This window comes from Aquarana catesbeiana, linkage group LG11 (genome assembly GCF_042186555.1).
Source record: "Aquarana catesbeiana isolate 2022-GZ linkage group LG11, ASM4218655v1, whole genome shotgun sequence".
NCBI lineage: Eukaryota > Metazoa > Chordata > Amphibia > Anura > Ranidae > Aquarana > Aquarana catesbeiana.
In genome coordinates this window covers 236,712,269-236,735,241 of record NC_133334.1, presented here as the reverse complement: position 1 = coordinate 236,735,241, position 22,973 = coordinate 236,712,269, and the positions used below count along the sequence as shown (strand labels likewise).

At 45.3% G+C, this 22,973-nt stretch overlaps 1 protein-coding gene across 1 annotated transcript in view; it reads left to right on the top strand.

Annotated features, from left to right (window-relative positions):
- The first annotated feature begins 15,285 nt into the window (after window positions 1–15,285).
- The window catches only part of CDYL2 (chromodomain Y like 2), a 167,688-nt gene continuing 160,000 nt past the window's right edge, over window positions 15,286–22,973 (top strand). The window contains exon 1 of the mRNA XM_073605542.1: window positions 15,286–15,534. Within this exon, the coding sequence (XP_073461643.1) occupies window positions 15,511–15,534 (24 nt within the window). The 5' untranslated portion in view covers window positions 15,286–15,510. The remainder of the gene's footprint in view (window positions 15,535–22,973) is intronic.

The following is a 22,973-nucleotide window of genomic DNA, read 5'->3' as shown; positions in this document are numbered from 1 at the left end:
AGGATTGAGCTACCTGTACACCTGTAAAGAACAGCTGTAGTGGATGTAATGTTTGTGAACTGCCCTCCAGGCTGTATAGCAGACATCTCCAGGTCTGCACCCATCATCAGTTTATTTTCAGAGATACATAGAGAGCCCCCTAACATGAGCCATTTAATTAAACTCTGCAACTGAACTCCTCTGAGTGCTGTCACCAAGACAGGAAATGAAGAGAAATCTAACATTTTATTTTTTACAAAAGTAGAAGGGAAACACCTCTACTGGGGGTGTTTCCCCTTATTTGGTGGGTTAATGTTTGTGCCTGGATTCACCTATAATTTATAAATACAACCCTGTAGACAAAGAATTCTCCAATTACTAAAGAAAAAAAAAATGAGTGTGTGAGAATCTGTGAATTAAAATCACATACAGCGGGTAAAATAAGTATTGACCCGTCACCATTTTTCTAGGTAGATAACATCTTTGATGCCCCAGGAGAGGAAATCCCTGACGACACATGCAGGGCGGTGCTGCGTGTTGACATCGCATTTACACTGACCCTGGAAGCACGGGTGGACTTCTTTTGCCAGCAAATAAATTATTATTGAGCTTGTTTTACTACAAACGCATGTACAGTGCCTTGAAAAAGTATTAATACCCCTTGAAATTTTAAACATTTTGTCATGTTACAACCAAAAATGTAAATTAATTTTATTGGGATTTTATGTGATAGACCAACACAAAGTGGCACATAATTGAGAAGTGGAAGGAAAATGATAAATGGTTTTCAAATTTTTGTACAAATAAATATGTGAAAAGTGTGGCATGCGTTTGTATTCAGCCCCCCTGAGTCAATACTTGGTAGAACCACCTTTTCTGCAATTACAGCTGCAAGTCTTTTGGGGGATGTCTCTACCAGCTTTGCACATCTAGAGAGTGAAATTTTTGCCCCTTCTTCTTTGCAAAATAGCTCAAGCTCTGTCAGATTAAATGGGGAGCATCTGTGAACAGCCATTTTCAAGTCTTGCCACAGATCCTCAATTAAATTTAGGTATGGGCCATTCTAACACATGAATATGCTTTGATCTAAACCATTTCATTGTAGCTTTTGTTGTATGTTTAGGGTCGTTGTCCTGCTGGAAGTCTTTTGCAGACCCTAAAAGGTTTTCTTCTAAGATTGCCCTGTATTTGGCTCCATTCCTCTTCCCATCAACTCTGACCAGCTTCCCTGTCCCTGCTGAAGAAAAGCATCCCCACAACATGATGCTGCCACCACAGTGTTTCACGGTGGGGATGGTGTGTTCAGGCTGATATGCAGTGTTAGTTTTCCACCACACATAGCATTTTGCTGTTAGGCCAAAATGTTCTATTTTGGTCTCATCTGACCAGAGCACCTACTTCCACATGTTTGCTGTGTCCCCCCTATGGCTTCTCATAAACTGCAAACAGGACTTCTTATGGCTTTCTTTCAACAATGGCTTTCTTCTTGCCACTTTTCTATAAAGGCCATATTTGTGGAGTGCACAATTAATAGTTTTCCTGTGGACAGATTCTCCCACCTGAGCTGTGGATCTCTGAAGATCCTCCAGAGTTACCATGGGCCACCTGGCTGCTTCTCTGATTAATGCTCTCCTTGCCCAGCCTGTCAGTTTAGGTGGACGGCAATGTCTTGGAAGGTTTGCAGTTGTGCCATACTCTTTCCATTTTCAGATGATGGATTGAACAGTGCTCCGTGAGATGTTTAAAGCTTGGGATCATTTTTTAAACCTAACCCTGCTTTAAACCTCTCCACAACTTTATCCCTGACCTGTCTGGTGTGTTCCTTGGCCTTCATGATGTTTCATAGAACAGCTGTATTTATACTGAGATTAAATTACACACAGGTGAATTCTGTTTACTAATTAGGTGACTTCTGAAGGCAATTGGTACCTCTCGATTTTAGTTAGGGGTATCAGAGTAAAGGGGGCTGAATACAAATGTACGCCACACTTTTCAGATATTTATTTGTAAAAAAAATTAAAAACCATTTATCATTTTCCTTCCACTTCACAATTATGTGCCACTTTGTGTTGGTCTTTCACATAAAATCCCAATAAAATACATTTAAGTTTTTGGTTGTAATATGACAAAATGTGAAAAGTTTCAAGGGGTGTGAATACTTTTTCAAGTCACTGTAAGTGCAATTTGTAATGTTTTAAATAAACAATAAGTGATTATACACTATCGGAGCACTTTGTTTCCCTATATCCCTGTAGCCTTGGTAATTCATTATGACTGGCCTGGAGGCAAGCAGTGGGAGCTAAGTTCCATAGAAGTGCATTTCCATCCACAACATCCCAGAAGGTTATGACTATAGCTCGTTTGACCTCTCTACAGATAGAGAGGCCCCTATTACCTGAGGTTGTGGTTCTCACAGAAGGAGTTTCTATTATCCTTGTTGATTTCTTGATGTACTTTATTTGAAGATTCCCTTTAATAATTGTCACTTTTTAACATGGTCTGTTTTCACAATATGCAGTTATGAATCATTTAATGTTTTGGTTATTCACACTATTTTGTAAGAAGCATGGCTTTTTTGTTTTACATTCCATTTTATTACACATAACTTAATTTCTGAATATATTTGTTGTGGTTCCTTTGTATGGATGGATTGCATGGGTTGTTACCAATATGTGGTGACAATTTCATGTCAATAGCATCTTTAGAAATATATTTACCTAGAAAAATGGTGATGCGTTCAATACTTATTTTACCCGCTGTATATAGGCCTCAATGACCGTACATCATCATTTTCAGCCAACTTTAGACACGAAAAAAAACTAAACAAATAAATGCAAATTGCCTGTTTTTAATGCAGCTGTGAAACAACTGAAACTGCTCATAGTTGGATGCCTTAACTTTTGGCCATATGCTAAGTATGCACATGCTAATTTTAAGGCAAGGTTAGAATCACAAAATTACCATGATTTCAATGGAAACATTGAAATGACCTTTCATTAATTATGTAGCGTCTCAATTCACATTTTCGTATATCATTTGTGCAGACTGCACAGCCTCACAAGGGCCCCTAATGACTTGGTGGCCCATTTATTATAGATGGGTCGTGGCACCCCCAAGCTGTCACAGCCCAATTCTGTCTAGCTGTTATTCTATACACAGTGAATCTTGTTTTTCCTGGCTAGTACTTATGGAACAACCGCTTTTCTCAAAAATCAAGCTGAGAAACATTTTAAAATCTGGATACCCTGGCTGTTATACCGGGACTCTTACTGAATTTCCCCTCCGGTCTGAGGGATGCCACTGGAGGGAGGAGCTGGCTCAACCCCTTCTTTTTCCCTCTTCCCTTCCTGTTTTTTTTTTTCCTCTCTTTCTCTTTCTCTCCCCTTACCTACCATGCTTCCCCTGTTTGTTCTCTGTGCCCCTTTTACTTGTTTCCACCCCGGGGTATAACCTGCAAAATACAGCAGGGTAAGTTAATTAACCTGTAACTTGGTTAAATTAAGAAATTTAAAGTGGTTCTAAAGGCTCAAGGTTTTTTACCTTCATGCATTATATGTGTAGCACTACCTTCCAGGGCCAAAACTAGGGGGGGGGGGGGGGGCAGGGGGGACATGTGCCCTGGGCTCTACATTGAGAGTGGCACCATGGCTGACAGTATATGTCAGCAGGTGCTCAGAGAGGGAGCGGAGCAGTAGGAGAATGGGAACAGTATAAAGTATGCACAAGTATCCTCTCCCCCTCTCCCCTATTGTAAAAAAATAGTACCATTGTAAAAAATAATAAAAGAATGGAAATTAAATAATAAAAATAAAAAACGACTGACTCCGTCCTCTGTCAGGGAAGCCAAACTGAGTCTTTACCCCAGGTGAAAGAATGTCTAGCTTTGCCACTGCTACCCCCATAGGAGTCACAATTGTCAGGGTCCCCCACTGCAGCACAGCCAGTCACTTTTCAACATGCATCCAGACACAGGAAAACAGTTCTGGAGTTTTGTTTTGTTGTTTTATTGAGGGGATGATAACTTGGATGGGGTTAGGGATTTATGGGATGCCCAACTTGACAACAGAAAATCTAGGGATAACTTCCTCCCTATTTACAGCTCCTCTTCTTCCCCCTGCACAAACTTGGTCCTTGTACAGCTCCGCTGGATTCACTCCTTTTTTGGAACTAACAGTCTCTATGTTAGTTTAGCAAAAGCCCCTTACAAGCCCCTCTCAGTCCCTTAAAAAGTAGCACATGTGGAGTGAACTGCATCTTGCAACACCTTCTGCTTCCCTGTAGACACTGATCCCAGTTTAAATGCTTGCAGAAATGCTAGCCCACCTGGCTGCCAGCAGCCCACCTGGTTGCTTCTTCTTCCCAGTCCTCCTGACTGATACTCTACACCAGTTCTGCCTGACTGACACACTGGATATTCCCCAGGGCAAGGTTAGATGAAGACTTTGGCACACTGCTGTCTTCAAGAGAGACCTGCTACAGATGGCAGTCTCTCTCCTTGTCTGTCCCTGCACTGTTCTGATCTACTCACTTTGTCTCTCTTTGCTCCTCGCTGGCTCTCCTGGAGGTTTCCCTCCAACTGCCTCCTGTGGTAGGATCCTTCAAGGCCAGTCTCTCGAGCTCCGGCCTGAAAAGGCAGCAGTTGCAGTGCTAGCAATTTGGCCAAGCTAGCATTTAGACGTTGAGCATGTGGATGGCTGAGATCGAATGTATTTTTACAGTTTAGCAACTGGGGTAGGGGAATTTGCCTGCTAAAATCAATTGGTGGTGTACTGCTAGCAGATTGGCTGCAAGTATTTGGGACACCTATTGCTATACCTTCATTCCTCTCAGTGCAGGTTTTTGAGAGGACTGGAGGTATAGCAGGGTTGGAGATCCCAGATGAGAAGCAAGGAGAAGTCCGCCTTTTTCTATGATGTGGGTCTTTCAAGTGCTGTTGCCAACAGACTGCATGTCAGGTTGTCATATGTCTGGTCAAGCATGTGGTGCCCAAGCAGCTGCTGTTCTGGCCACGCTTGATCCACTTCAGACATAGGTTGCAAACGATCTGCTGCACACGTGTCGAAAAAGGCCCACACCAAGGAACTTTTAAAAGTCAGTGGGGAGTCAGTAGCGCCCTGCACCTGTGGAGCTCTGCGGTGTGATGTAATAGGGTGGTTGCCCTTAAGCTGCCCCCTAGAGGACATCCTGCCTCATTGGAGTTGTGCCTCCTCCTCCTCTCAGGCACCCAAGTACAGTCAGTGACCTCATCATCCCCTCCCTCCTCGTCACTGGAGCAAACTTGGCAGTATGCTGGGGGAACATGACTGACAGTTTCTTGTCCTTCTGTGGCACCCCCTCTCTAGGCTCACGTTACTCCTTTCCTCAACATGGGAACCAACATCGGAGCTTTCAAATCGCTGCGCATTCTCCAGCAGCATGTACTTGATACTGTGGTCAAAAATCTTTGGGGACTTCTCCGTGCATGATGGTGGGGCTACGGAAGGAGTGACTGTGGACAAGGAGCTGGTGGAATAGGCCACTTTGGCAGCTGCGCTGGAAGGCAAACTACTCTGAGCCTGGGTGACAGAGGATGAGGACGGCTTCGTTATCCACTCCACCAACTCTTCTGCATGTTGTGGCTCAATAACACGGCCAGCAGCAGAAAAAAAAGACAAGCGTGCCCCGCGGCCACCTGCAGAGGATGCACCATGTCCAAGACCACCACTGTTGACACAGAGGCTGTTTAGTGGCCCGTAAGCATCTGCCTCTCCTTGGTGGCCTTCCGGACATGATGCATTTTTTGTTTTGCAACACAACACTACACTGTATTATATACTGTGTTCACCGCCTGAAGTGTATTAGAAACTATACACCGAATGCACTTTTTATATGGGCTACACTGAATGCAGAGTATATATAGAGCCCTGACTTAAACCCAATTGAGAATCTCTGGAGAGACCTAAAAATGGCTGTCCACCACGTTTACCATCCAACCTGACAGCAGAACCATGTGATATTTCAGTTTTTTTTTATTTTTAATAAATCTGCAAAAATGTCAACAATGCTGTGTTTTTCTGTCAATATGGGGTGCTGTGTGTACATTAATGAGGAAAAAAAAATGAACTTAAATGATTTTAGCAAATGGCTGCAATATAACAAAGGGTGAAAAATTTAAGGGGGTCTGAATACTTTCCGTCCCCACTGTATATGGGCTACACTGAATGCAGAGTGTATATATATATATATATATATATATATATATATATATATATATATATATATATAAATAAAAATATACATATATATATTTATATATATATTAATAGACCCCCTGAAGTGTATTAGAAACTGTACACACTGTATTAGATTGTCAGAAACCATGAACCAGATCGAGACAGAAGTACAGTAAAATCACACTTGTTTATTAATAAAAAATAAAAAGGTAAATAGAGTAAGCGTAGTCAAAGCATAGCCAGAGTCCAGTAACCGGATCGGGTAATCAGCCAAGCCAGAGTTCAGTAACCAGATCGGGTAATCAGCTAGGCCAGAAGTCGGGGATCCAAGTAGAAAAACAGCAGGCAGGATAAGGAGCCAGAAGGGATGTCAGCAAAGCCAGTCTATAAACAGGAACGCAGGAGATGGTTTCTTGTGATGTGACCAAGGCGAAGGCAGGAATGAAGTGAGCTGGAGATCTTTAAGTAGGCAGGACTAACGAGCAGATCCACAACAGCTGGTTCACTGTGGAGAGAGATGAGAGCTGGCAATTAGCCGAAAGCTGAGTGGCCAGCTCAGAGAAGGAAGGGCTGAGCCAGCCCTGACAGTACCCCCCTCCTCAACGACCCCTCCCCCTCCGAGGACCACCGCGCTTGAGGGGAAAACGTCTATGGAAATCACAGAGGAGAGCAGGAGCATGTATGTCTGAGGATGAGACCCAGGAGCGTTCCTCCGGACCGTACCCCTTCCAATGCACCAGGTACTGTATGCGCCCACGGAACCTACGGGAGTCAACAATGGATTGCACCGTATACTCCTCATGGTTCTCAACCTGTATAGGGTGAGGACATGGCACCGAGGTGGTAAAGCGGTTGCAGACCAACGGTTTCAATAAGGAGACATGAAACACATTTGAGATGCGCATACTAGGAGGAAGGTCCAACGCGTAAGCCACTGGGTTAATTCTGCGAATGATACGGAAAGGCCCAATAAACTGAGGTGCCAACTTCAGTGAGGGAACACGAAGTCGGAGGTTGCGAGACGACAGCCAGACCTTGTCCCCAACCTGGTAGGAAGGCGCAGGCAGGCGTCTGCGGTCAGCGTGGAGTCTGTATCTATCATTAGCATGATGCAAAGCCCAAGTGGAAGTGGACTTGTGCCCAAGTGGAACGAAGACCACAGAGATGCTCCTATAGCGCAGGAATACTCTGCGGAACAAACGAGTCAGGCAACATGGAAAGTTGGAAACCATAATTCGCCATAAACGGAGACAATCGGGAAGCAGAATTCAAGGCACTGTTGTGAGCAAACTCTGCCCATGGTAATAGGTCTGACCAGTTGTTGTGATGGTCAGAAATATAGCAACGTAGGAATTGCTCCAAGGACTGATTGGCTCGTTCTGCGGCCCCATTAGACTGTGGGTGATACGCAGAGCAGAAAGCAAGCTGAATTCCCAGCTGTGCACAAAAGGCTCACCAGAACCGGGACACAAACTGACTACCCCTGTCCGAGACAATCACCTTGGGTAGCCCATGTAAGCGAAAGATCTCCCAAGCAAAAATGGAAGCCAGTTCCTTAGAAGTGGGCAACTTCTTAAGTGGAATACAATGACACATCTTTGAGAACCGGTCAACCACCATAAGGATAACTGTGTTGTCTTGGGAGTTGGGCAACTCCACAATGAAATCCATAGACAGGTGGGTCCAGGGCCTCTCTCCATTGGGTATGGATTGTAGGAGGCCCACTGGAAGGTGTCGTGGAGTCTTACTCTGAGCACACACGGAACAGGCAGCTACGAAGGCAGTTACATCAGCACGTAGACTAGGCCACTGGAATTGTTGGGAAATGGCCCAAATGAGTTGATTCTTACCAGGGTGGCCAGCTGCCTTGGGAGAATGATAAGTCTGGAGCACGGCAGTATGGAGACACTCTGGGACAAAGCAGCGGTCACAAGGTTTCTCAGGAGGAGCATCGACCTGAGCAGCAAGAATTTTGTCACCCAAAGGAGAAGTAAGACTGGTGTGAACCGTAGCCAAAATACGATCAGGAGGAATCATAGGAACCGACTCCAACTTGGAAGTGGAGGAAAATTGTCATGACAAGGCGTCAGCCCTTACATTCTTAGTACCGGGCAAGAATGAGACAATGTAACTGAAACTTGACAAGAAAAGAGCTCATCGCGCTCTTCTGGGAGAGGGGCGTCTAGCCTCAGACAAGAATGTGAGATTCTTATGGTCAGTTAGAATGAGAACCGGCACAGTGGTACCTTCAAGGAGATGTCTCCATTCTTTCAGGGCTAAAATGATTGCCAACAGCTCTCTGTCACCAATCTCGTAATTGCACTCGGCAGGTGACAATTTCTTGGAAAAGTAGCCACAAGGATGCATAGCACTCTCAGAGGTAGGACATTGAGACAGAAGGGCGCCAACACCAATCGCAGAAGCATCAACCTCAACGATAAATTTTAACGTAGGATCAGGATGTGCCAACACAGGAGCAGAAACAAAGGCAGCCTTGAGACTTTCAAAGGCCTTAATGGACTCCGGAGACCAACTTTGTGGGTTACTGTTCTTTCTGGTCATATCGGTCAGGGGCTTTACCAGAGACGAGAAGTTATGAATAAACTTCCGATATTAATTGGCTAAACCCAGGAAACGATGCAGAGGACGTAACCCCACAGGTCGAGGCCACTGTAGGACTGTCGAAAGTTTCTCTGGGTCCATCGAAAAACCAGCAGTGGAAATAACATAGCTCAGGAATTTAACCTGTTCCCGATGAAACTCACACTTCTCCAGTTTACAATAGAGATTGTTCTCTCTTAATTTCTGAAGCACACGACAGACATCTGTGTGGTGGCTCTCCAGGGACTTGGAAAATATGAGGATATCATCGAGATAAACCACCATACATAACTGCAACAAATCTCGGAGGACATCGTTAAATTCCTGGAAAACTGCCAGGGCGTTACAAAGGCCAAAAGGCATTACGAGATACTCATAATGGCCTGTTCTGGTATTAAACGCAGTTTTCCACCCATCGCCCTCCTTAATCCTCACAAGATTGTAAGCCCCTCTCAGATCAAGCTTAGTGAAAACTGTTGCTCCCTTGAGGCGGTCAAATAACTATGTAATCAACGGGATCAGGTAGGCATTCTTAATCATGAAACGATTGAGACCCCTATAATCAATACAAGGTCTCAGTTCACCGCTCCTCTTCTTCACAAAGAAGAAACCAGCACCAGCAGGAGACGAGGATTTGTAGATGAAACCCAGAGAAAGTGCGTCTGCAACATACTCCTCCATGGCTTTATCCTCCAAGACCGACAAAGGGTAAACCCGGCCATGAGGGGGAGTGGCACCAGGTTGAAGGTCAATTGCGCAATCATACGGCTGGTGTGGAGGCAAACTACCGGCTTTACCTTTGTCAAAGACATCGCTAAAATCACGGTACTCCTCTGGCAGGGAGGAGAGTGATGAGATACACAGGACCTTGGCTACCTTCTGGAAGAATGTTTCACTGCAAAGTGGTGACCAGCAGAGAACCTCAGCACGGAGCCAATAAAAAGAGGGGTTTTGCCTCTGTAACCAAGGATAACCAATAACCAGCGGAAACTTAGGAGAGGAAATCACTTGGAATTGGATTATCTCATGGTGAAGAGCCATGGACAACAGAACCGTCTCATGAGTCACATGGGCAGGCTGTAGAGGTCTCCCATCAAGAGCCTCAATGGCTAGTGGAGTGTCACGCAGCTGCAGTGGAATCGAGTGCTTTGATACAAAGGCAGCATCAATGAACAGGCCTGCAGCCCCAGAGTCGATTAGAGCCTGTATCTCGATAGACGACTTAGCCCAAGAGAGGGTGACCGAAACCAGGGGCTTATCCTTCTGGATAACTGGGGATGACACAACACCACCTAAGGTCTGTCCATGACAGGACCTCAAGGTTCGGGTGTTTCCTGGACAGGTAGGACAAGACTTCAAAAAGTGACCTGCCTGGCCACAATAAAGGCACAATCTCTCCCTCCTCCAAAAGGCTCTCTCATCCACAGAGAGACGCGTGAAGTCCAAGTGCATGGGTTCATCTTCACTGACCGACTCGGTACCAGGGGGCATGGGAGGTGAGGGAGGCACGGGTGGGACTGCAAAGCTTGGAGGCAAACGTAAAGGAGGCTTCCGCAAGCGCTCCTTAAAAGAAAGTCTTTCTCTGAGTCTGGAGTCAATGAAGATGGAAAACGAGATCAAGCACTCCAGCTCAGTGGGTATTTCTCGAGCTGTTATCTCATCCTTGATGGAATCTGAGAGACCATAAGAAAAAGCAGCCACGAGAGCCTCATTGTTCCAAGCAACCTCTGCTGCCAGAGTACAGAACTCAATGGCGTAGTCGGCAACAGTTCTCGTACTCTGTTTGATGGACATGAGGCACTTGGCAGCAGAAGCGGAGTGTGCGGGAACGTCAAATACCCTTTTAAAGGACGTAAGAGACTCAGTGTAACTGAAGACAACAGGTTTTTGCGTCTCCCATAGAGGGTTAGCCCAGGCCAAGGTTCTCTCAGAAAGCAAAAATATCACGAACCCTACTTTGCTTCTGTCCGTGGGAAACCCCTGGGGCACATCTCAAAGTATATCTCAACTTGGTTGAGAAGACCTCTGCATTGAACTGGATCGCCCCCAAATCGCTGGGGAAGTGGGGTGGAACCAGACATACCTCTTATAGAGGTAATACTCGAGGTGGGTGCCTGCACAGAGACTGGCACAGCAGCAGGGACGGCCTGCAACTCAGGTACCGGAGCAGCCACAGTGGGGGATTCCAGGTGAGCCATGGGACTCAGGAGCATTTGTAACGCCATGGCAAACTGATCCATGCGGTGATCTTGCTCATCCAATCTGGAAAAAATATTACCAACAAGTGAATTGACTGTATCTTCTGAATTCATGGCCTTCACCTACTGTCAGAAACCATGAACCAGACCGAGACAGACGTACAGTAAAATCACACTTGTTTATTAATAAAAATAAAAAGGTAAATAGAGTAAGCGTAGTCAAAGCATAGCCAGAGTCCAGTAACCGGATCGGGTAGTCAGCCAAGCCAGAGTTCAGTAACCAGATCGGGTAATCAGCCAAGCCAGAGTTCAGTAACCAGATCAGGTAATCATCCAGGCCAGAGGTCAGGGATCCAAGTAAAGGAACAGCAAGCAGGATAAGGAGCCAGAAGGGATGTCAGCACAGCCAGTCTTTAAACAGGAACGCAGGAGATGGTTTCTTGTGATGTGACCAAGGCGAAGGCAGGAATGAAGTGAGCTGATGATCTTTAAGTAGGCGGGACTGACGAGCAGATCCACAACAGCTGGTTAACTGTGGAGAGAGATGAGAGCTGGCAATTAGCCGACAGCTGAGCGGGCAGCTCAGAGAAGGAAGGGCTGAGCCAGCCCTGACATAGATACCGTGTACACCGCCTGCACTGTATTAGAAACTGTACTACGGCTGCACTGTATTGTGTACACCACCAGAAGTGTATTAGAAACTGTACAAACTGTATCAGATACTGTGTACACCACTAGAAAAGTAGTAGAAACTGTACACACTGTATTAGATACTGTGTACACCGCCTGCACTGTATTAGAAACTGTACAACAGCTGCACTGTATTGTATAATGTGTACACCACCAGAAGTGTAGAATAAACTGCACACACCATATTAGATACTGTGTACACCGCCTGCACTGTATTAGAAACTGTACACACTGTATTAGATACTGTGTACACCACCTAAAGTGTATTAGAAACTGTACACACTATATTAGATACTGTGTACACCACCAGAAAAGTAGTAGAAACTGTACACACTGTATTAGATACTGTGCACACAGCCTGCACTGTATTAGAAACTGTACACACTGCATTAGATACTGTGTACACCACCTGAAGTGTATTAGAAACTGTATTAGATACTGTGTACACCACCAGAAAAATAGTAGAAAATGTACACACTATATTAGATACTGTGTACACCACCTGCACTGTATTAGAAACTGTGCACACTGTATTAGATACTGTGTACACAGCCTGAAGTGTATTAGAAACTATACACACTGTATTAGATACTGTGTACACCACCAGAAAAGTAGTAGAAATTGTACACACTGTATTAGATACTGTGTACACCACCTGAAGTGTATTAGAAAATGTACACACTGTATTAGATACTGTGTACACCGCCTGCACTGTATTAGAAACTGTACAATGGCTGCAATGTATTTTATACTGTGTACACCACCAGAAGTGTAGTAGAAACTGTACACACTGTATTAGATACGGTGTACACTGCCTGCACTGTATTAGAAACTGTACTATGGCTGCACTGTATTGTATACTGTGTACACCACCAGAAGTGTAGTAGAAACTGTACACACTGTATTAAATACTGTGTACACCACCAGAAAAATAGTAGAAAATGTACACACTATATTAGATACTGTGTACACCACCTGCACTGTATTAGAAACTGTACACACTGTATTAGATACTGTGTACACCGCCTGAAGTGTATTAGAAACTGCACACCCTGTATTAGATACTGTGTACACCACCTGAAGTGTATTAGAAACTGTACACACTGTATTAGATACTATGTACACCACCAGAAAAGTAGTAAAAACTGTACACACTGTATTAGATACTGTGTACACCACCTGCACTGTATTAGAAACTGTACAACGGCTGCACTGTATTGTATTCTGTGTACACCACCTGAAGTGTAGTAGAAACTGTACACATTGTATTAGATACTGTGTACACCACCTGCACTGTTTTATAAACTGTACACACTGTATTAGATACTGTGTACACCACCTAAAGTGTATTAGAAACTGTACACACTGTATTAGATACTGTGTACACCACCAGAAAAATAGTAGAAAATGTACACATTGTATTAGATACTGTGTACACCGCCTGAAGTGTATTAGAAGCTGTACACACTGTATTAGATACTGTGTACACCACCAGAAAAGTAGTATAAACTGTACATACTGTATTAGATACTGTGTACACCACCTGTACTGTATTAGAAACTGTACAATGGCTGCACTGTATTGTATACTGTGTACACCACCAGAAGTGTAGTAGAAACTGTACACACTGTATTAGATACTGTGTACACTGCCTGAAGTGTATTAGAAACAGTACACCACTGAATGCACTGTAGATATAGGCTACAAAGAATTCAGAGTATATATATATATATATATATATATATATATATCTCACAAAAGTGAGTACACCCCTTACATTTTTGTAAATATTTTATTATATCTTTTCATGTGACAACACTGAAGAAATTACACTATGCTACAATGTAAAGTAGCAAGTGTACAGCTTGTATAACAGTGTAAATTTGTCCCCTCAAAATAACTCAACATGCAGCCATTATTGTCTAAACCGCTGGCAACAAAAGTGAGCACCCCCCTTAGTGAAAATTTTCAAATTGGGCCCAAAGTGTCAATATTTTGTGTGGCCACCATTTTTTTTTCCAGCACTGCCTTAACCCTCTTGGGCATGGAGTTCACCAGAGCTTCACAGGCTGCCACAGGAGTTCTCTTCCACTCCTCCATGACGACATCATGGAGCCGGATGGATGTTAGAGACCTTGCGCTCCTCCACCTTCAATTTGAGGATGCCCCACAGATGTTCAATAGGGTTTAGGTCTGGAGACATGCTTGGACAGTCCATTACCCTCAGTTTCTTTAGCAAGGCAGTGGCTGTCTCAGAGGTGTGTTTGGGGTCATGGACAGGTGTCCCCTCCACCTGGGACAGACAGTACAGGTCGGGACAGGTGTCCCCTCCCCCTGGGGTAGTCATTACAGGTCAGGACAGGTGTCCCCTCCACCTGGGGCAGTCAGTGCAGGTCAGGACAGGTGTCCCCTCCACCTGGAACAGTCAGTACAGCTCAGGACAGGTGTCCCCTCCCCCTGGGACAGTCAGGGCAGGTGTCCCCTCCCCCTGGGACAGTCAGTACAGGTGTCCCCTCCACCTGGGACAGTCAGTGCAGGTCAGGACAGGTGTCCCCTCCACCTGGAACAGTCAGTACAGCTCAGGACAGGTGTCCCCTCCACCTGGGGCAGTCAGTACAGCTCAGGACAGGTGTCCCCTCCCCCTGGGATAGTCAGTACAGGTGTCCCCTCCACCTGGAACAGTCAGTACAGCTCAGGACAGGTGTCCCCTCTACCTGGGGCAGTCAGTACAGCTCAGGACAGGTGTCCCCTCCACCTGGAACAGTGAGTACAGCTCAGGACAGGTGTCCCCTCTACCTGGAACAGTGAGTACAGCTCAGGACAGGTGTCCCCTCCACCTGGAACAGTGAGTACAGCTCGGGACAGGTGTCCCCTCTACCTGGGGCAGTCAGTACAGCTCAGGACAGGTGTCTCCTCCCCTGGGATAGTCAGTACAGGTGTCCCCTCTACCTGGGGCAGTCAGTACAGCTCAGGACAGGTGTCTCCTCCCCCTGGGATAGTCAGTACAGGTGTCCCCTCTACCTGGGGCAGTCAGTACAGCTCAGGACAGGTGTCTCCTCCCCCTGGGATAGTCAGTACAGGTGTCCCCTCTACCTGGGGCAGTCAGTACAGCTCAGGACAGGTGTCTCCTCCCCCTGGGACAGTCAGTACAGGTGTCCCCTCCACCTGGGGCAGTCAGTACAGCTCAGGACAGGTGTCTCCTCCCCCTGGGACAGTCAGTACAGGTGTCCCCTCTACCTGGGGCAGTCAGTACAGCTCAGGACAGGTGTCCCCTCTACCTGGGGCAGTCAGTACAGCTCAGGACAGGTGTCCCCTCTACCTGGGGCAGTCAGTACAGCTCAGGACAGGTGTCTCCTCCCCCTGGGACAGTCAGTACAGGTGTCCCCTCTACCTGGGACAGTTAGTACAGCTGAGGACAGGTGTCCCCTCCATGCACACACCAGGTATGTCTGTAGCAGAGATTTCAGCAATTGATAAAGGCAGCAGAGCCCTGCAGCTGTCCCCGGGATGTCAGGTCCGGAATGCTGTCCCCTTATTATCACTCCCCCCTCCTCCTCCGCCCCGCCCCCCGCTCAGGATGCTGCTGTGGGCCGGCCCCTAGCTGTCATCTCGCGGATCCTCCCACGTTAGCCCCGCAGGCAGAGCGCCCTCTGGTGGCCGTACCCAGCACAGTGAAGCAGGGCAGGAGCTGGTCCTTCCTGTGGCTGCTCCGCTCCGCTCCACTCCAGAGCCGGTTCTGCTAGCCGCCCCCCCTCCGCCGCCGTGTGATTCTGCGCACCAGCCGGCTCAGCCCTGTGCACACGGAGAACACGGCTCAGCCCGGACCCGGCATGGCTTCTGGGGACCTGTACGAGGTAAGCGACCCCCCCACCCACCCCTTCCTTCATTACCGAGCCGCATACAGGGGGGAGGATCATCGGTACACCGGGGGGGGCGTCTTCATTCCGGGCCTATCACCCGAATAGGGGGGTCCGAGGACGTGCTGAAGGTTGTTATGATGAGGGGCGGGGAGTCCGGCCAGGATGGGGGTGTGTGTGTCATGAGCTGGGGAAAGTGGGGGGCTCCGAGCGCCCTTCAGTGCTGCTGGGACTGTGCACGTGTGCTGGCCGCAGGGACCCCGACACCACCGACACCACCGCTGCTGCAGAACTTCTTCTAGGGCAGAGCTGTCACTCATCTGTCACAACTTTATAAAGTCATTCTATGTAGATCTACACCCCATAGTGTCCATAGAAGAGACCCCCCTCCATGATGGGTGCCTGACCACTGCACAACCTCTTCTACATCACTCATCTGTCACTCATCTGTCACATCTTTATTAAGTCATTCTATGTAGATCTACACCCCATACTTGTCAGATCTGTGATGTATGTGTATGATGTATTGCATGCTTAGGACATGTGCTTGGCTGCTGCTGCAGAACATCTTTTATATCACCGCTGTCACTCATCTGATAACTATATAAAGTCACTTTAATTAGATTTGTATCTATACTGTCAGATCTGATCCATAGAAGAGATGATCATGATATGTGATTGGCTGCTGCTGCAGAACCACTTCTAGGTCACCGCTGTCACTCTTCATCCAACTTTATAAAGTCACTTTGTTTAGATTTATATCCACACTGCCCATAGAAGAGATCACCTCCTCCATGATGTGTGTCTGGACACTGCTGCTGCAGAACCTCTTCTACATCACCGCTGTCACTCATCCCTCAGAACTTTTATAAAGTCACTTTATTTAGATTTACACCCAATACTGTCAGATCTGATCCATAGAAGATCATGACTGATGGCTTTGGCTGCTGCTGCAGAACCTCTTCTAGGTCACCGCTGTCACTAATCATCCAACTTTATAAAGTCACTTTGAAATTACATCCAAAACTGTCAGATCTGTCTGCATGTGTGATGTGTCAGGTATTGCATGCTTATGACATGTGCTCGGCTGCTGCTGCAGAACATCTTTTATAGCACTGCTGACACTCATCTGATAACTAAATAAAATCACATTCTTTTGGATTTATATCCATATCGAGCTTCCAGATCTTCCTCTTGTCTATAGAAGTGTTCACCCTCATTGATGTGCCAGTGCTGATGATGATATGTGCTTGGCTTCGGCTGCAGAACCGCCTCTAGGTCACCATTGTCACTCGTCTGATAACTTTTTAAAGTCCCTTTATTTAGATTTATATCCATATTGTCAGATCTAATCAATAGAAGATATCACCTCTTCCATGATATGTGCTGGACTGCTGCTGCAGAACCTCTTGTAGGTTGGTGCTGTCACTCATCCAACTTGATAAAGTCCCTTTGTTTAGATTTCCACCCATACCGTCAGATCTGTATGATGTTTCAGGTATTGCGTGCCTTCATGATGACATCTTGACTGCTGCAGAACCTCTTCTACATCACCGCTGATCCATAGAAGAGATGATCATGATATGTGATCGGCTGCTGCTGCAGAACCTCTTCTAGGTCACCGCTGTCACTGATCATCCAACTTTATAAAGTCACTTTGTTTAGATTTACACCAATGCTGTCAGATCTGTATGATGTTTCAGGTATTGCATGCCTTTTATGATGTAATCTTGACTGCTGCAGAACATCTTTTATATCTCTGCTGTCACTCGTAATCCAACTTCATAAAGTCATCTTAATTAGATTTACACCCAATACTGTCAGATCTGTCAGCCTGTATGATGTGTCAGGTATTGCATGCTTATGACATGTGCTTGGCTGCTGCAGAACATCTTTTATATCACCGCTGTCACTCATCTGATAACTGTATAAAGTCACTGTCTCTGGATTTATATCTATATTGTGATTCCAGATCTTCCTCTTGTCTATAGAAGTGTCAGTGCTTGTGATGATGTGTGCTTGGCTGCTGCTGCGGAACTTCTTCTAGGTCACTGTTGTCACTGATCTGTCATAACTTTATAAAGTGACTATTTAGATTTATATCCATATTGTCAGATTTGATCCATAGAAGAGACCCCCTCCTGTATGATATGTGATTGGCTGCTGCTGAACCTCTTCTTGGTCACTTCTGTCACTCATCATTCAACTTCATAAAGTCACTTTGTTTAGATTTCCAGCCATACTCTCAGTTCTCTATGATGCAACACCTGACATGCCTTCATGATGTAATCCTGACTGCTGCAGAACCTCTTTTTAGGTCAGTTGTGATAACCTTCTAAAGTCACTTCGATTTTCTGTATATCCATACTGTCATATCTTATCAATAGAAGATGTCACCCTCCTCCATGTATCAGTGCTGGTGAGGATGTGTGATTGGCCGCTGCTGCAGAACCTCTTCTAGATCATTGCTGTCACTCATCTGATAACTGTATAAAGTTGCTTTATTTAGATTTGTATCCATATAGTCAGATCTGATCAATAGAAGAGGTCACCTCTTCAATGATATGTGCTCGACTGCTGCTGCAGAACCTCTTGTAGGTTGGTGCTGTCACTCATCCAACTTGATAAAGTCTCTTTGTTTAGCTTTCCACCCATACTGTCAGATCTGTATGATGTTTCATGCCTTTATGATGAAATCTTGACTGCTGCAGAACCTCTTCTAGGTCACCGCTGTCACTCATCTGATAACTTTATAAAGTTACTTTATTTAGATTAATATCCATATTGTTAGATATGATGGATAGAAGAGGTCACCCTCCTTCATGTGTCAGTGCAGGTGATTGGCTGCTACTGCAGAATCTCTGCTAGGTCACCATTGACAGTCATTTGATAACTTTATAAAGCCGCTTTTCCTGGACTTCCAGCCATACTGTCGGATCTCTATATGATGTGTCATGTGCTCCATGCCTTTATCTTGGCTGCCGTAGAATGTCTTTTAGATTACTTTCACTTCCCTAAAAACTATATAAAGTCAATTTCTCCAGATTTATATCCTTATTGTGCTGTCGGGTCAGCCTCTTGTCAATAGAAGTGTTCACCCTTCCTAATGTGTCGGTGCTTCTGGCGTGTGACGTTGGCGGCTGCTGCAGAACCTCTTCGAGATCTCCTCTGTTGCTCGTCTGTCATCACTTTATAGAGACTCTTTATTTAGATTTACACCTATACTACCACTTTAATCAAGCTGCTAGCAGGCTTTTAACAAGCTTCAAGAAGTGCTGAAGCCTGCTAGCAGCTTGTTTAAAGTGGCAGTTAGTACTACCATTAGGATCTGTGCTCAGCATTTACAAACTGGAGGTGAATAGTACTTTTAAAGTATCAACTAAGCTTGCTGAAAGCTCTGAAAGTGCCTTGTTCAAAGTTTACTGTTCACACTGCTCTTATACAGGCCGAAGCCCCTGTGAAACAGGCCTTATGGTGGCTACAATTATTCCTCCACTGTATCTATGGAGGGACAACGTAGCCACACTTGGGCAGCAGCAATATCTGGAGAAGGTAGTGTAAAGCTGATCATATGTGGATCAAAATATGGGCAATTCAGTAGAAACCAAATGGAATTTGGATCCCTGTGTAGCCCTCTCTGTTCAGCAGAAGCCAGTCATTAGAGCGGCTTCTGACAAATGGTCGTCCTGGGAAACCAGTGTTTTGAGCAGCGCATGCAGTTACTGGCTGCAGAGCTGATTAGTGTATTTAGACAGTGGGGGAGTCCCGCTTTCAGAATACAAAGACACAGCGGGAGGATTCCTCCATTCACCTCGAGTATGTGGATGGGGAAATTGACTGAACTGAGCCATTTAAATGAATTATACATACAGGTGCATCTCAAAAAATTAGATTAACATCAAAAAGTTAATTTTATTTCAGTAATTCAATTCAAAATTCAAAAAGTGAAACTCATATATTATATAAATTTATTACACACAGTGATATATTTTAAGCATTTCTTTCTTTTTAATTTAGAAATTATGGCTTACAGCTAGTGAAAATCCAAGTTTCAGTATCTCAGAAAATTAGAATATTGTGAAAAGGTTCAGTAGTGTACACTCATGGTGCCACACACTAATCAGCCAATTAACTCAAAACACCTGTAACGGTTTCCTGAGCCTTTAAATTGTCTGGTTCAGTAGGTTACACAATCATTGGGAAGACTGCTGACCTGACAGTTGTCCAGAAGACAGTCATTGACACCCTCTACAAGGAGGATAAGTCACAAAAGGTCATTGCTAAAGAATCTGGCTGTCCACAGAGTGCTGTATCCAAGCATGTTAATGGAAAGTTGAGTGGAAGGAAAAAGTGTGGTAGAAAAAGGTACACAAGCAACAGGGATAACCGAAGCCTTGAGAGGATTGTGAAGCAAAGGCAATTCAAGAGTTTGGGGGAGATTCGCAAGGAGCGGACTACGGCTGGTGTATGTGCTTCCAGAGGCACCACATACACACGTATCCAGGACATGGGCTACAACTTTCACATTCCTTGTGTCAAACCACTTCTGAACCAGAGACAACGTCAGAAGTGTTTTACCTGGGCTACGGAGAAAAAGAACTGGACTGTTGCTCACTGATCCAAAGTCTTCTTTTTGCATTTCATTTGGAAATCAAAGTCTCAGAGTCTGGAGGAAAACTAGAGGCACAGAATCCAAGTTGCATGAGATCCAGTGTGAAGTTTCCACAATCGGTGATGATTTGGGGAGCCATGTCATCTGCTGATGTTGGTGCCACTGTGCTTTATCAAGTCCAAAGTCACCACAGCCCTCTACCAGGAAATTCTGGAGCACTTCATGCTTCCCTCTGCTGACCAGCTTTATGGAGATGCGGATTTCATTTTCCAGCAGGACTTGGTACCTGCCCACACTGCTAAAAGTACTAATACCTGGTTTACTGATCATGGTATCGCTGTGCTTGATTGGCCAGCAAACTCGCCTGACCTAAACCCCATATAGAATCTGTGGGATATTGTGAAGATGAGAGACACCAGACCCAACAATGCAGATGAGCTGAAGGGCACTATCAAAGCAACCTGGGCTTCCATAACACCTCAGCAGTGCCACAGGTTGATCGTCTCCATGCCATGCCACATTGATGCAGTAATTCATGCAAAAGGAGCCCCGACCAAGTGTTGAGTGCATACTGTACTGTACATGGACATACTTTTCAGAAAGCCAACATTTCTATATTAAAAACCCTTTTTTTGAGTATATTCTAATTTTTTGAGATACACCTGTAAGTGACTAACAAATTAAAGCTGGTATTGAATTGTACTGTAATTATACTGCCTCACTATATATTGCAATGTGCTGCACAAACTGTTGACACTATATATTTCCTGAATAATAATAATTCCAGTTAACACATTTTTATAAGCAGTTACAATTGTTTTTTGTTTCCTTTGGCATAAAGGTTTTTCATAAATGAATAAACTCAATTTTGCTGGACAGCTTGGTCTATTAGAGAACACTGAAAAATAACAGATCTACTGGCAAGATCCACAAGTATGTTAAAGGGTGGAAAACCTAAGACCTGTGATATTAAAGCTGACGACAAACTGCATTATACACAGTACAATATGTAATTTTTTATTTTTTTTTTTTAACTTGCCTATAGTCCCACTTTGAGCCTTTTTGTCATTTCAGTGCTTCTAATGTGTGTGTGGCTGTTGCTGCTGCAAAACCTCATGTAGGGCACTGCGGTCAATTATAGGGACTTTATAAATTTGCTCTATCTCTTAATTGACAATCGTACTGTCAGATCTCTCTGCCTTTTTTGATGTGTTGGGTATTACATAGGTTTATGATGTGCACTTGGTTGCTGCGGAACCCCTTCTAGGTCACCAATGCCAGTCGTCTTCCAGCTCTATAGTTACTCTTTCTGGGTTAACAAGCAGCTCCCCCGTCAGGTCTGCCTCTTGTGATTTGGAGCCTGTGGCCTTTTTGATGTTTTCAGGTATTACATTTTCTATAATGAGCGATTGCTCATAGGGCAAAACTGCATGGGACTGCTGCAGATCCTCATTGCTGCCAGAGGTCTTCCACTTGATCTCAATGCAAGCCTGCCACTGGCAAAAAGGAGCGTTATGTTGGTAAAGTGCTTTTATGTGATTACAATACATTAGGGCTCTTTCATACTTGTGCCGTTGTGACAGCACACTATCCACTTGAATAGGTTGTGTTTAGCGGCACTACTGCCCAACCAATGCGATATGTGGTATCATTTTGACAGTGAAGAACATGCTTCCTGGTAAAACTAGATTCGTGCATGCTTCCTGGTAAAGTGTGCTTGCCCGTGAAGCTAGGCTTGGGCGCGTTTGCCCGTGAAGCTAGGCTTGGGCGCGCTTGCCCGTGAAGCTAGGCTTGGGCGCGTTTGCCCGTGAAGCTAGGCTTGGGCGCGCTTGCCCGTGAAGCTAGGCTCGGGCACGCTTGCCCGTTAAGCTAGGCTCGGGCGCGCTTGCCCGTTAAGCTAGGCTCGGGCGCGCTTGCCCGTGAAGCTAGGCTCGGGCACGCTTGCCCGTGAAGCTAGGCTCGGGCGCGCTTGCCTGTGAATCTAGGCTCGGGCGTGCTTGCCCCTGAATCTAGGTTCGGGCGTGCTTGCCCGTGAATCTAGGTTTGGGCGTGCGTGCCCGTAAATCTAGGTTCGGGCGTGCGTGCCTGTAAATCTAGGTTCGGGCGTGCTTGCTCATAAATCTAGCCTCAGGCATGCTTGCCCGTGAAGCTAGGCTCAGGCGTGCTTGCCCGTGAAGCTAGGTTCGGGTGTGCTTCCGGGTGAAGCTAGGCTCGGGCGTGCTTCCCAGTAATGCTTCTGCAGTTGTATATCTTGCTGTCAGGCCCCTATCATATTTCTAGGATTATAAAGTAGGCTTTTGATCAATCGCTCATTAGAGGTGCAGGCATTGATTCGGCATGTATGTTTGGTGAATGATCACACAGTTTAAAGCAATAATTTAATATTGAGTCAAGCTTAATATGATAATGTCCATAATGAATCACAAAAAATAGTGAAAAAATAAATTTTCAGTAGATGGTCTTCATTGGCAGCCTCCATATTTCCCTCCATGACAGATGCCCTTTTAATTGACAAATCAGACAAATCATTTAATTTGGTATGTTTTATGTTTAACCTGTCTTGTTTCATCGTGCTTTTATAGGCTTTTGAATTATTCACTGTGTCTAATGAGTGTAGTTAGGAAATGATAGGATTCCTCCAGTGGTTTCTAGGGGTTAATTGAGCTGTGGCTGATTGGCCTTCCATTTGATGGAACCTGCATAGTTCCTGGTCCTACACCACTTGCCAGAGTCATGACAGCAATGAAGATGAGTTGAGGGTTAACAAGACCTGAACATTATTTTAAGGATTCCTCTAGAGTAAAGGGTTGAGGAAGGCTGGACT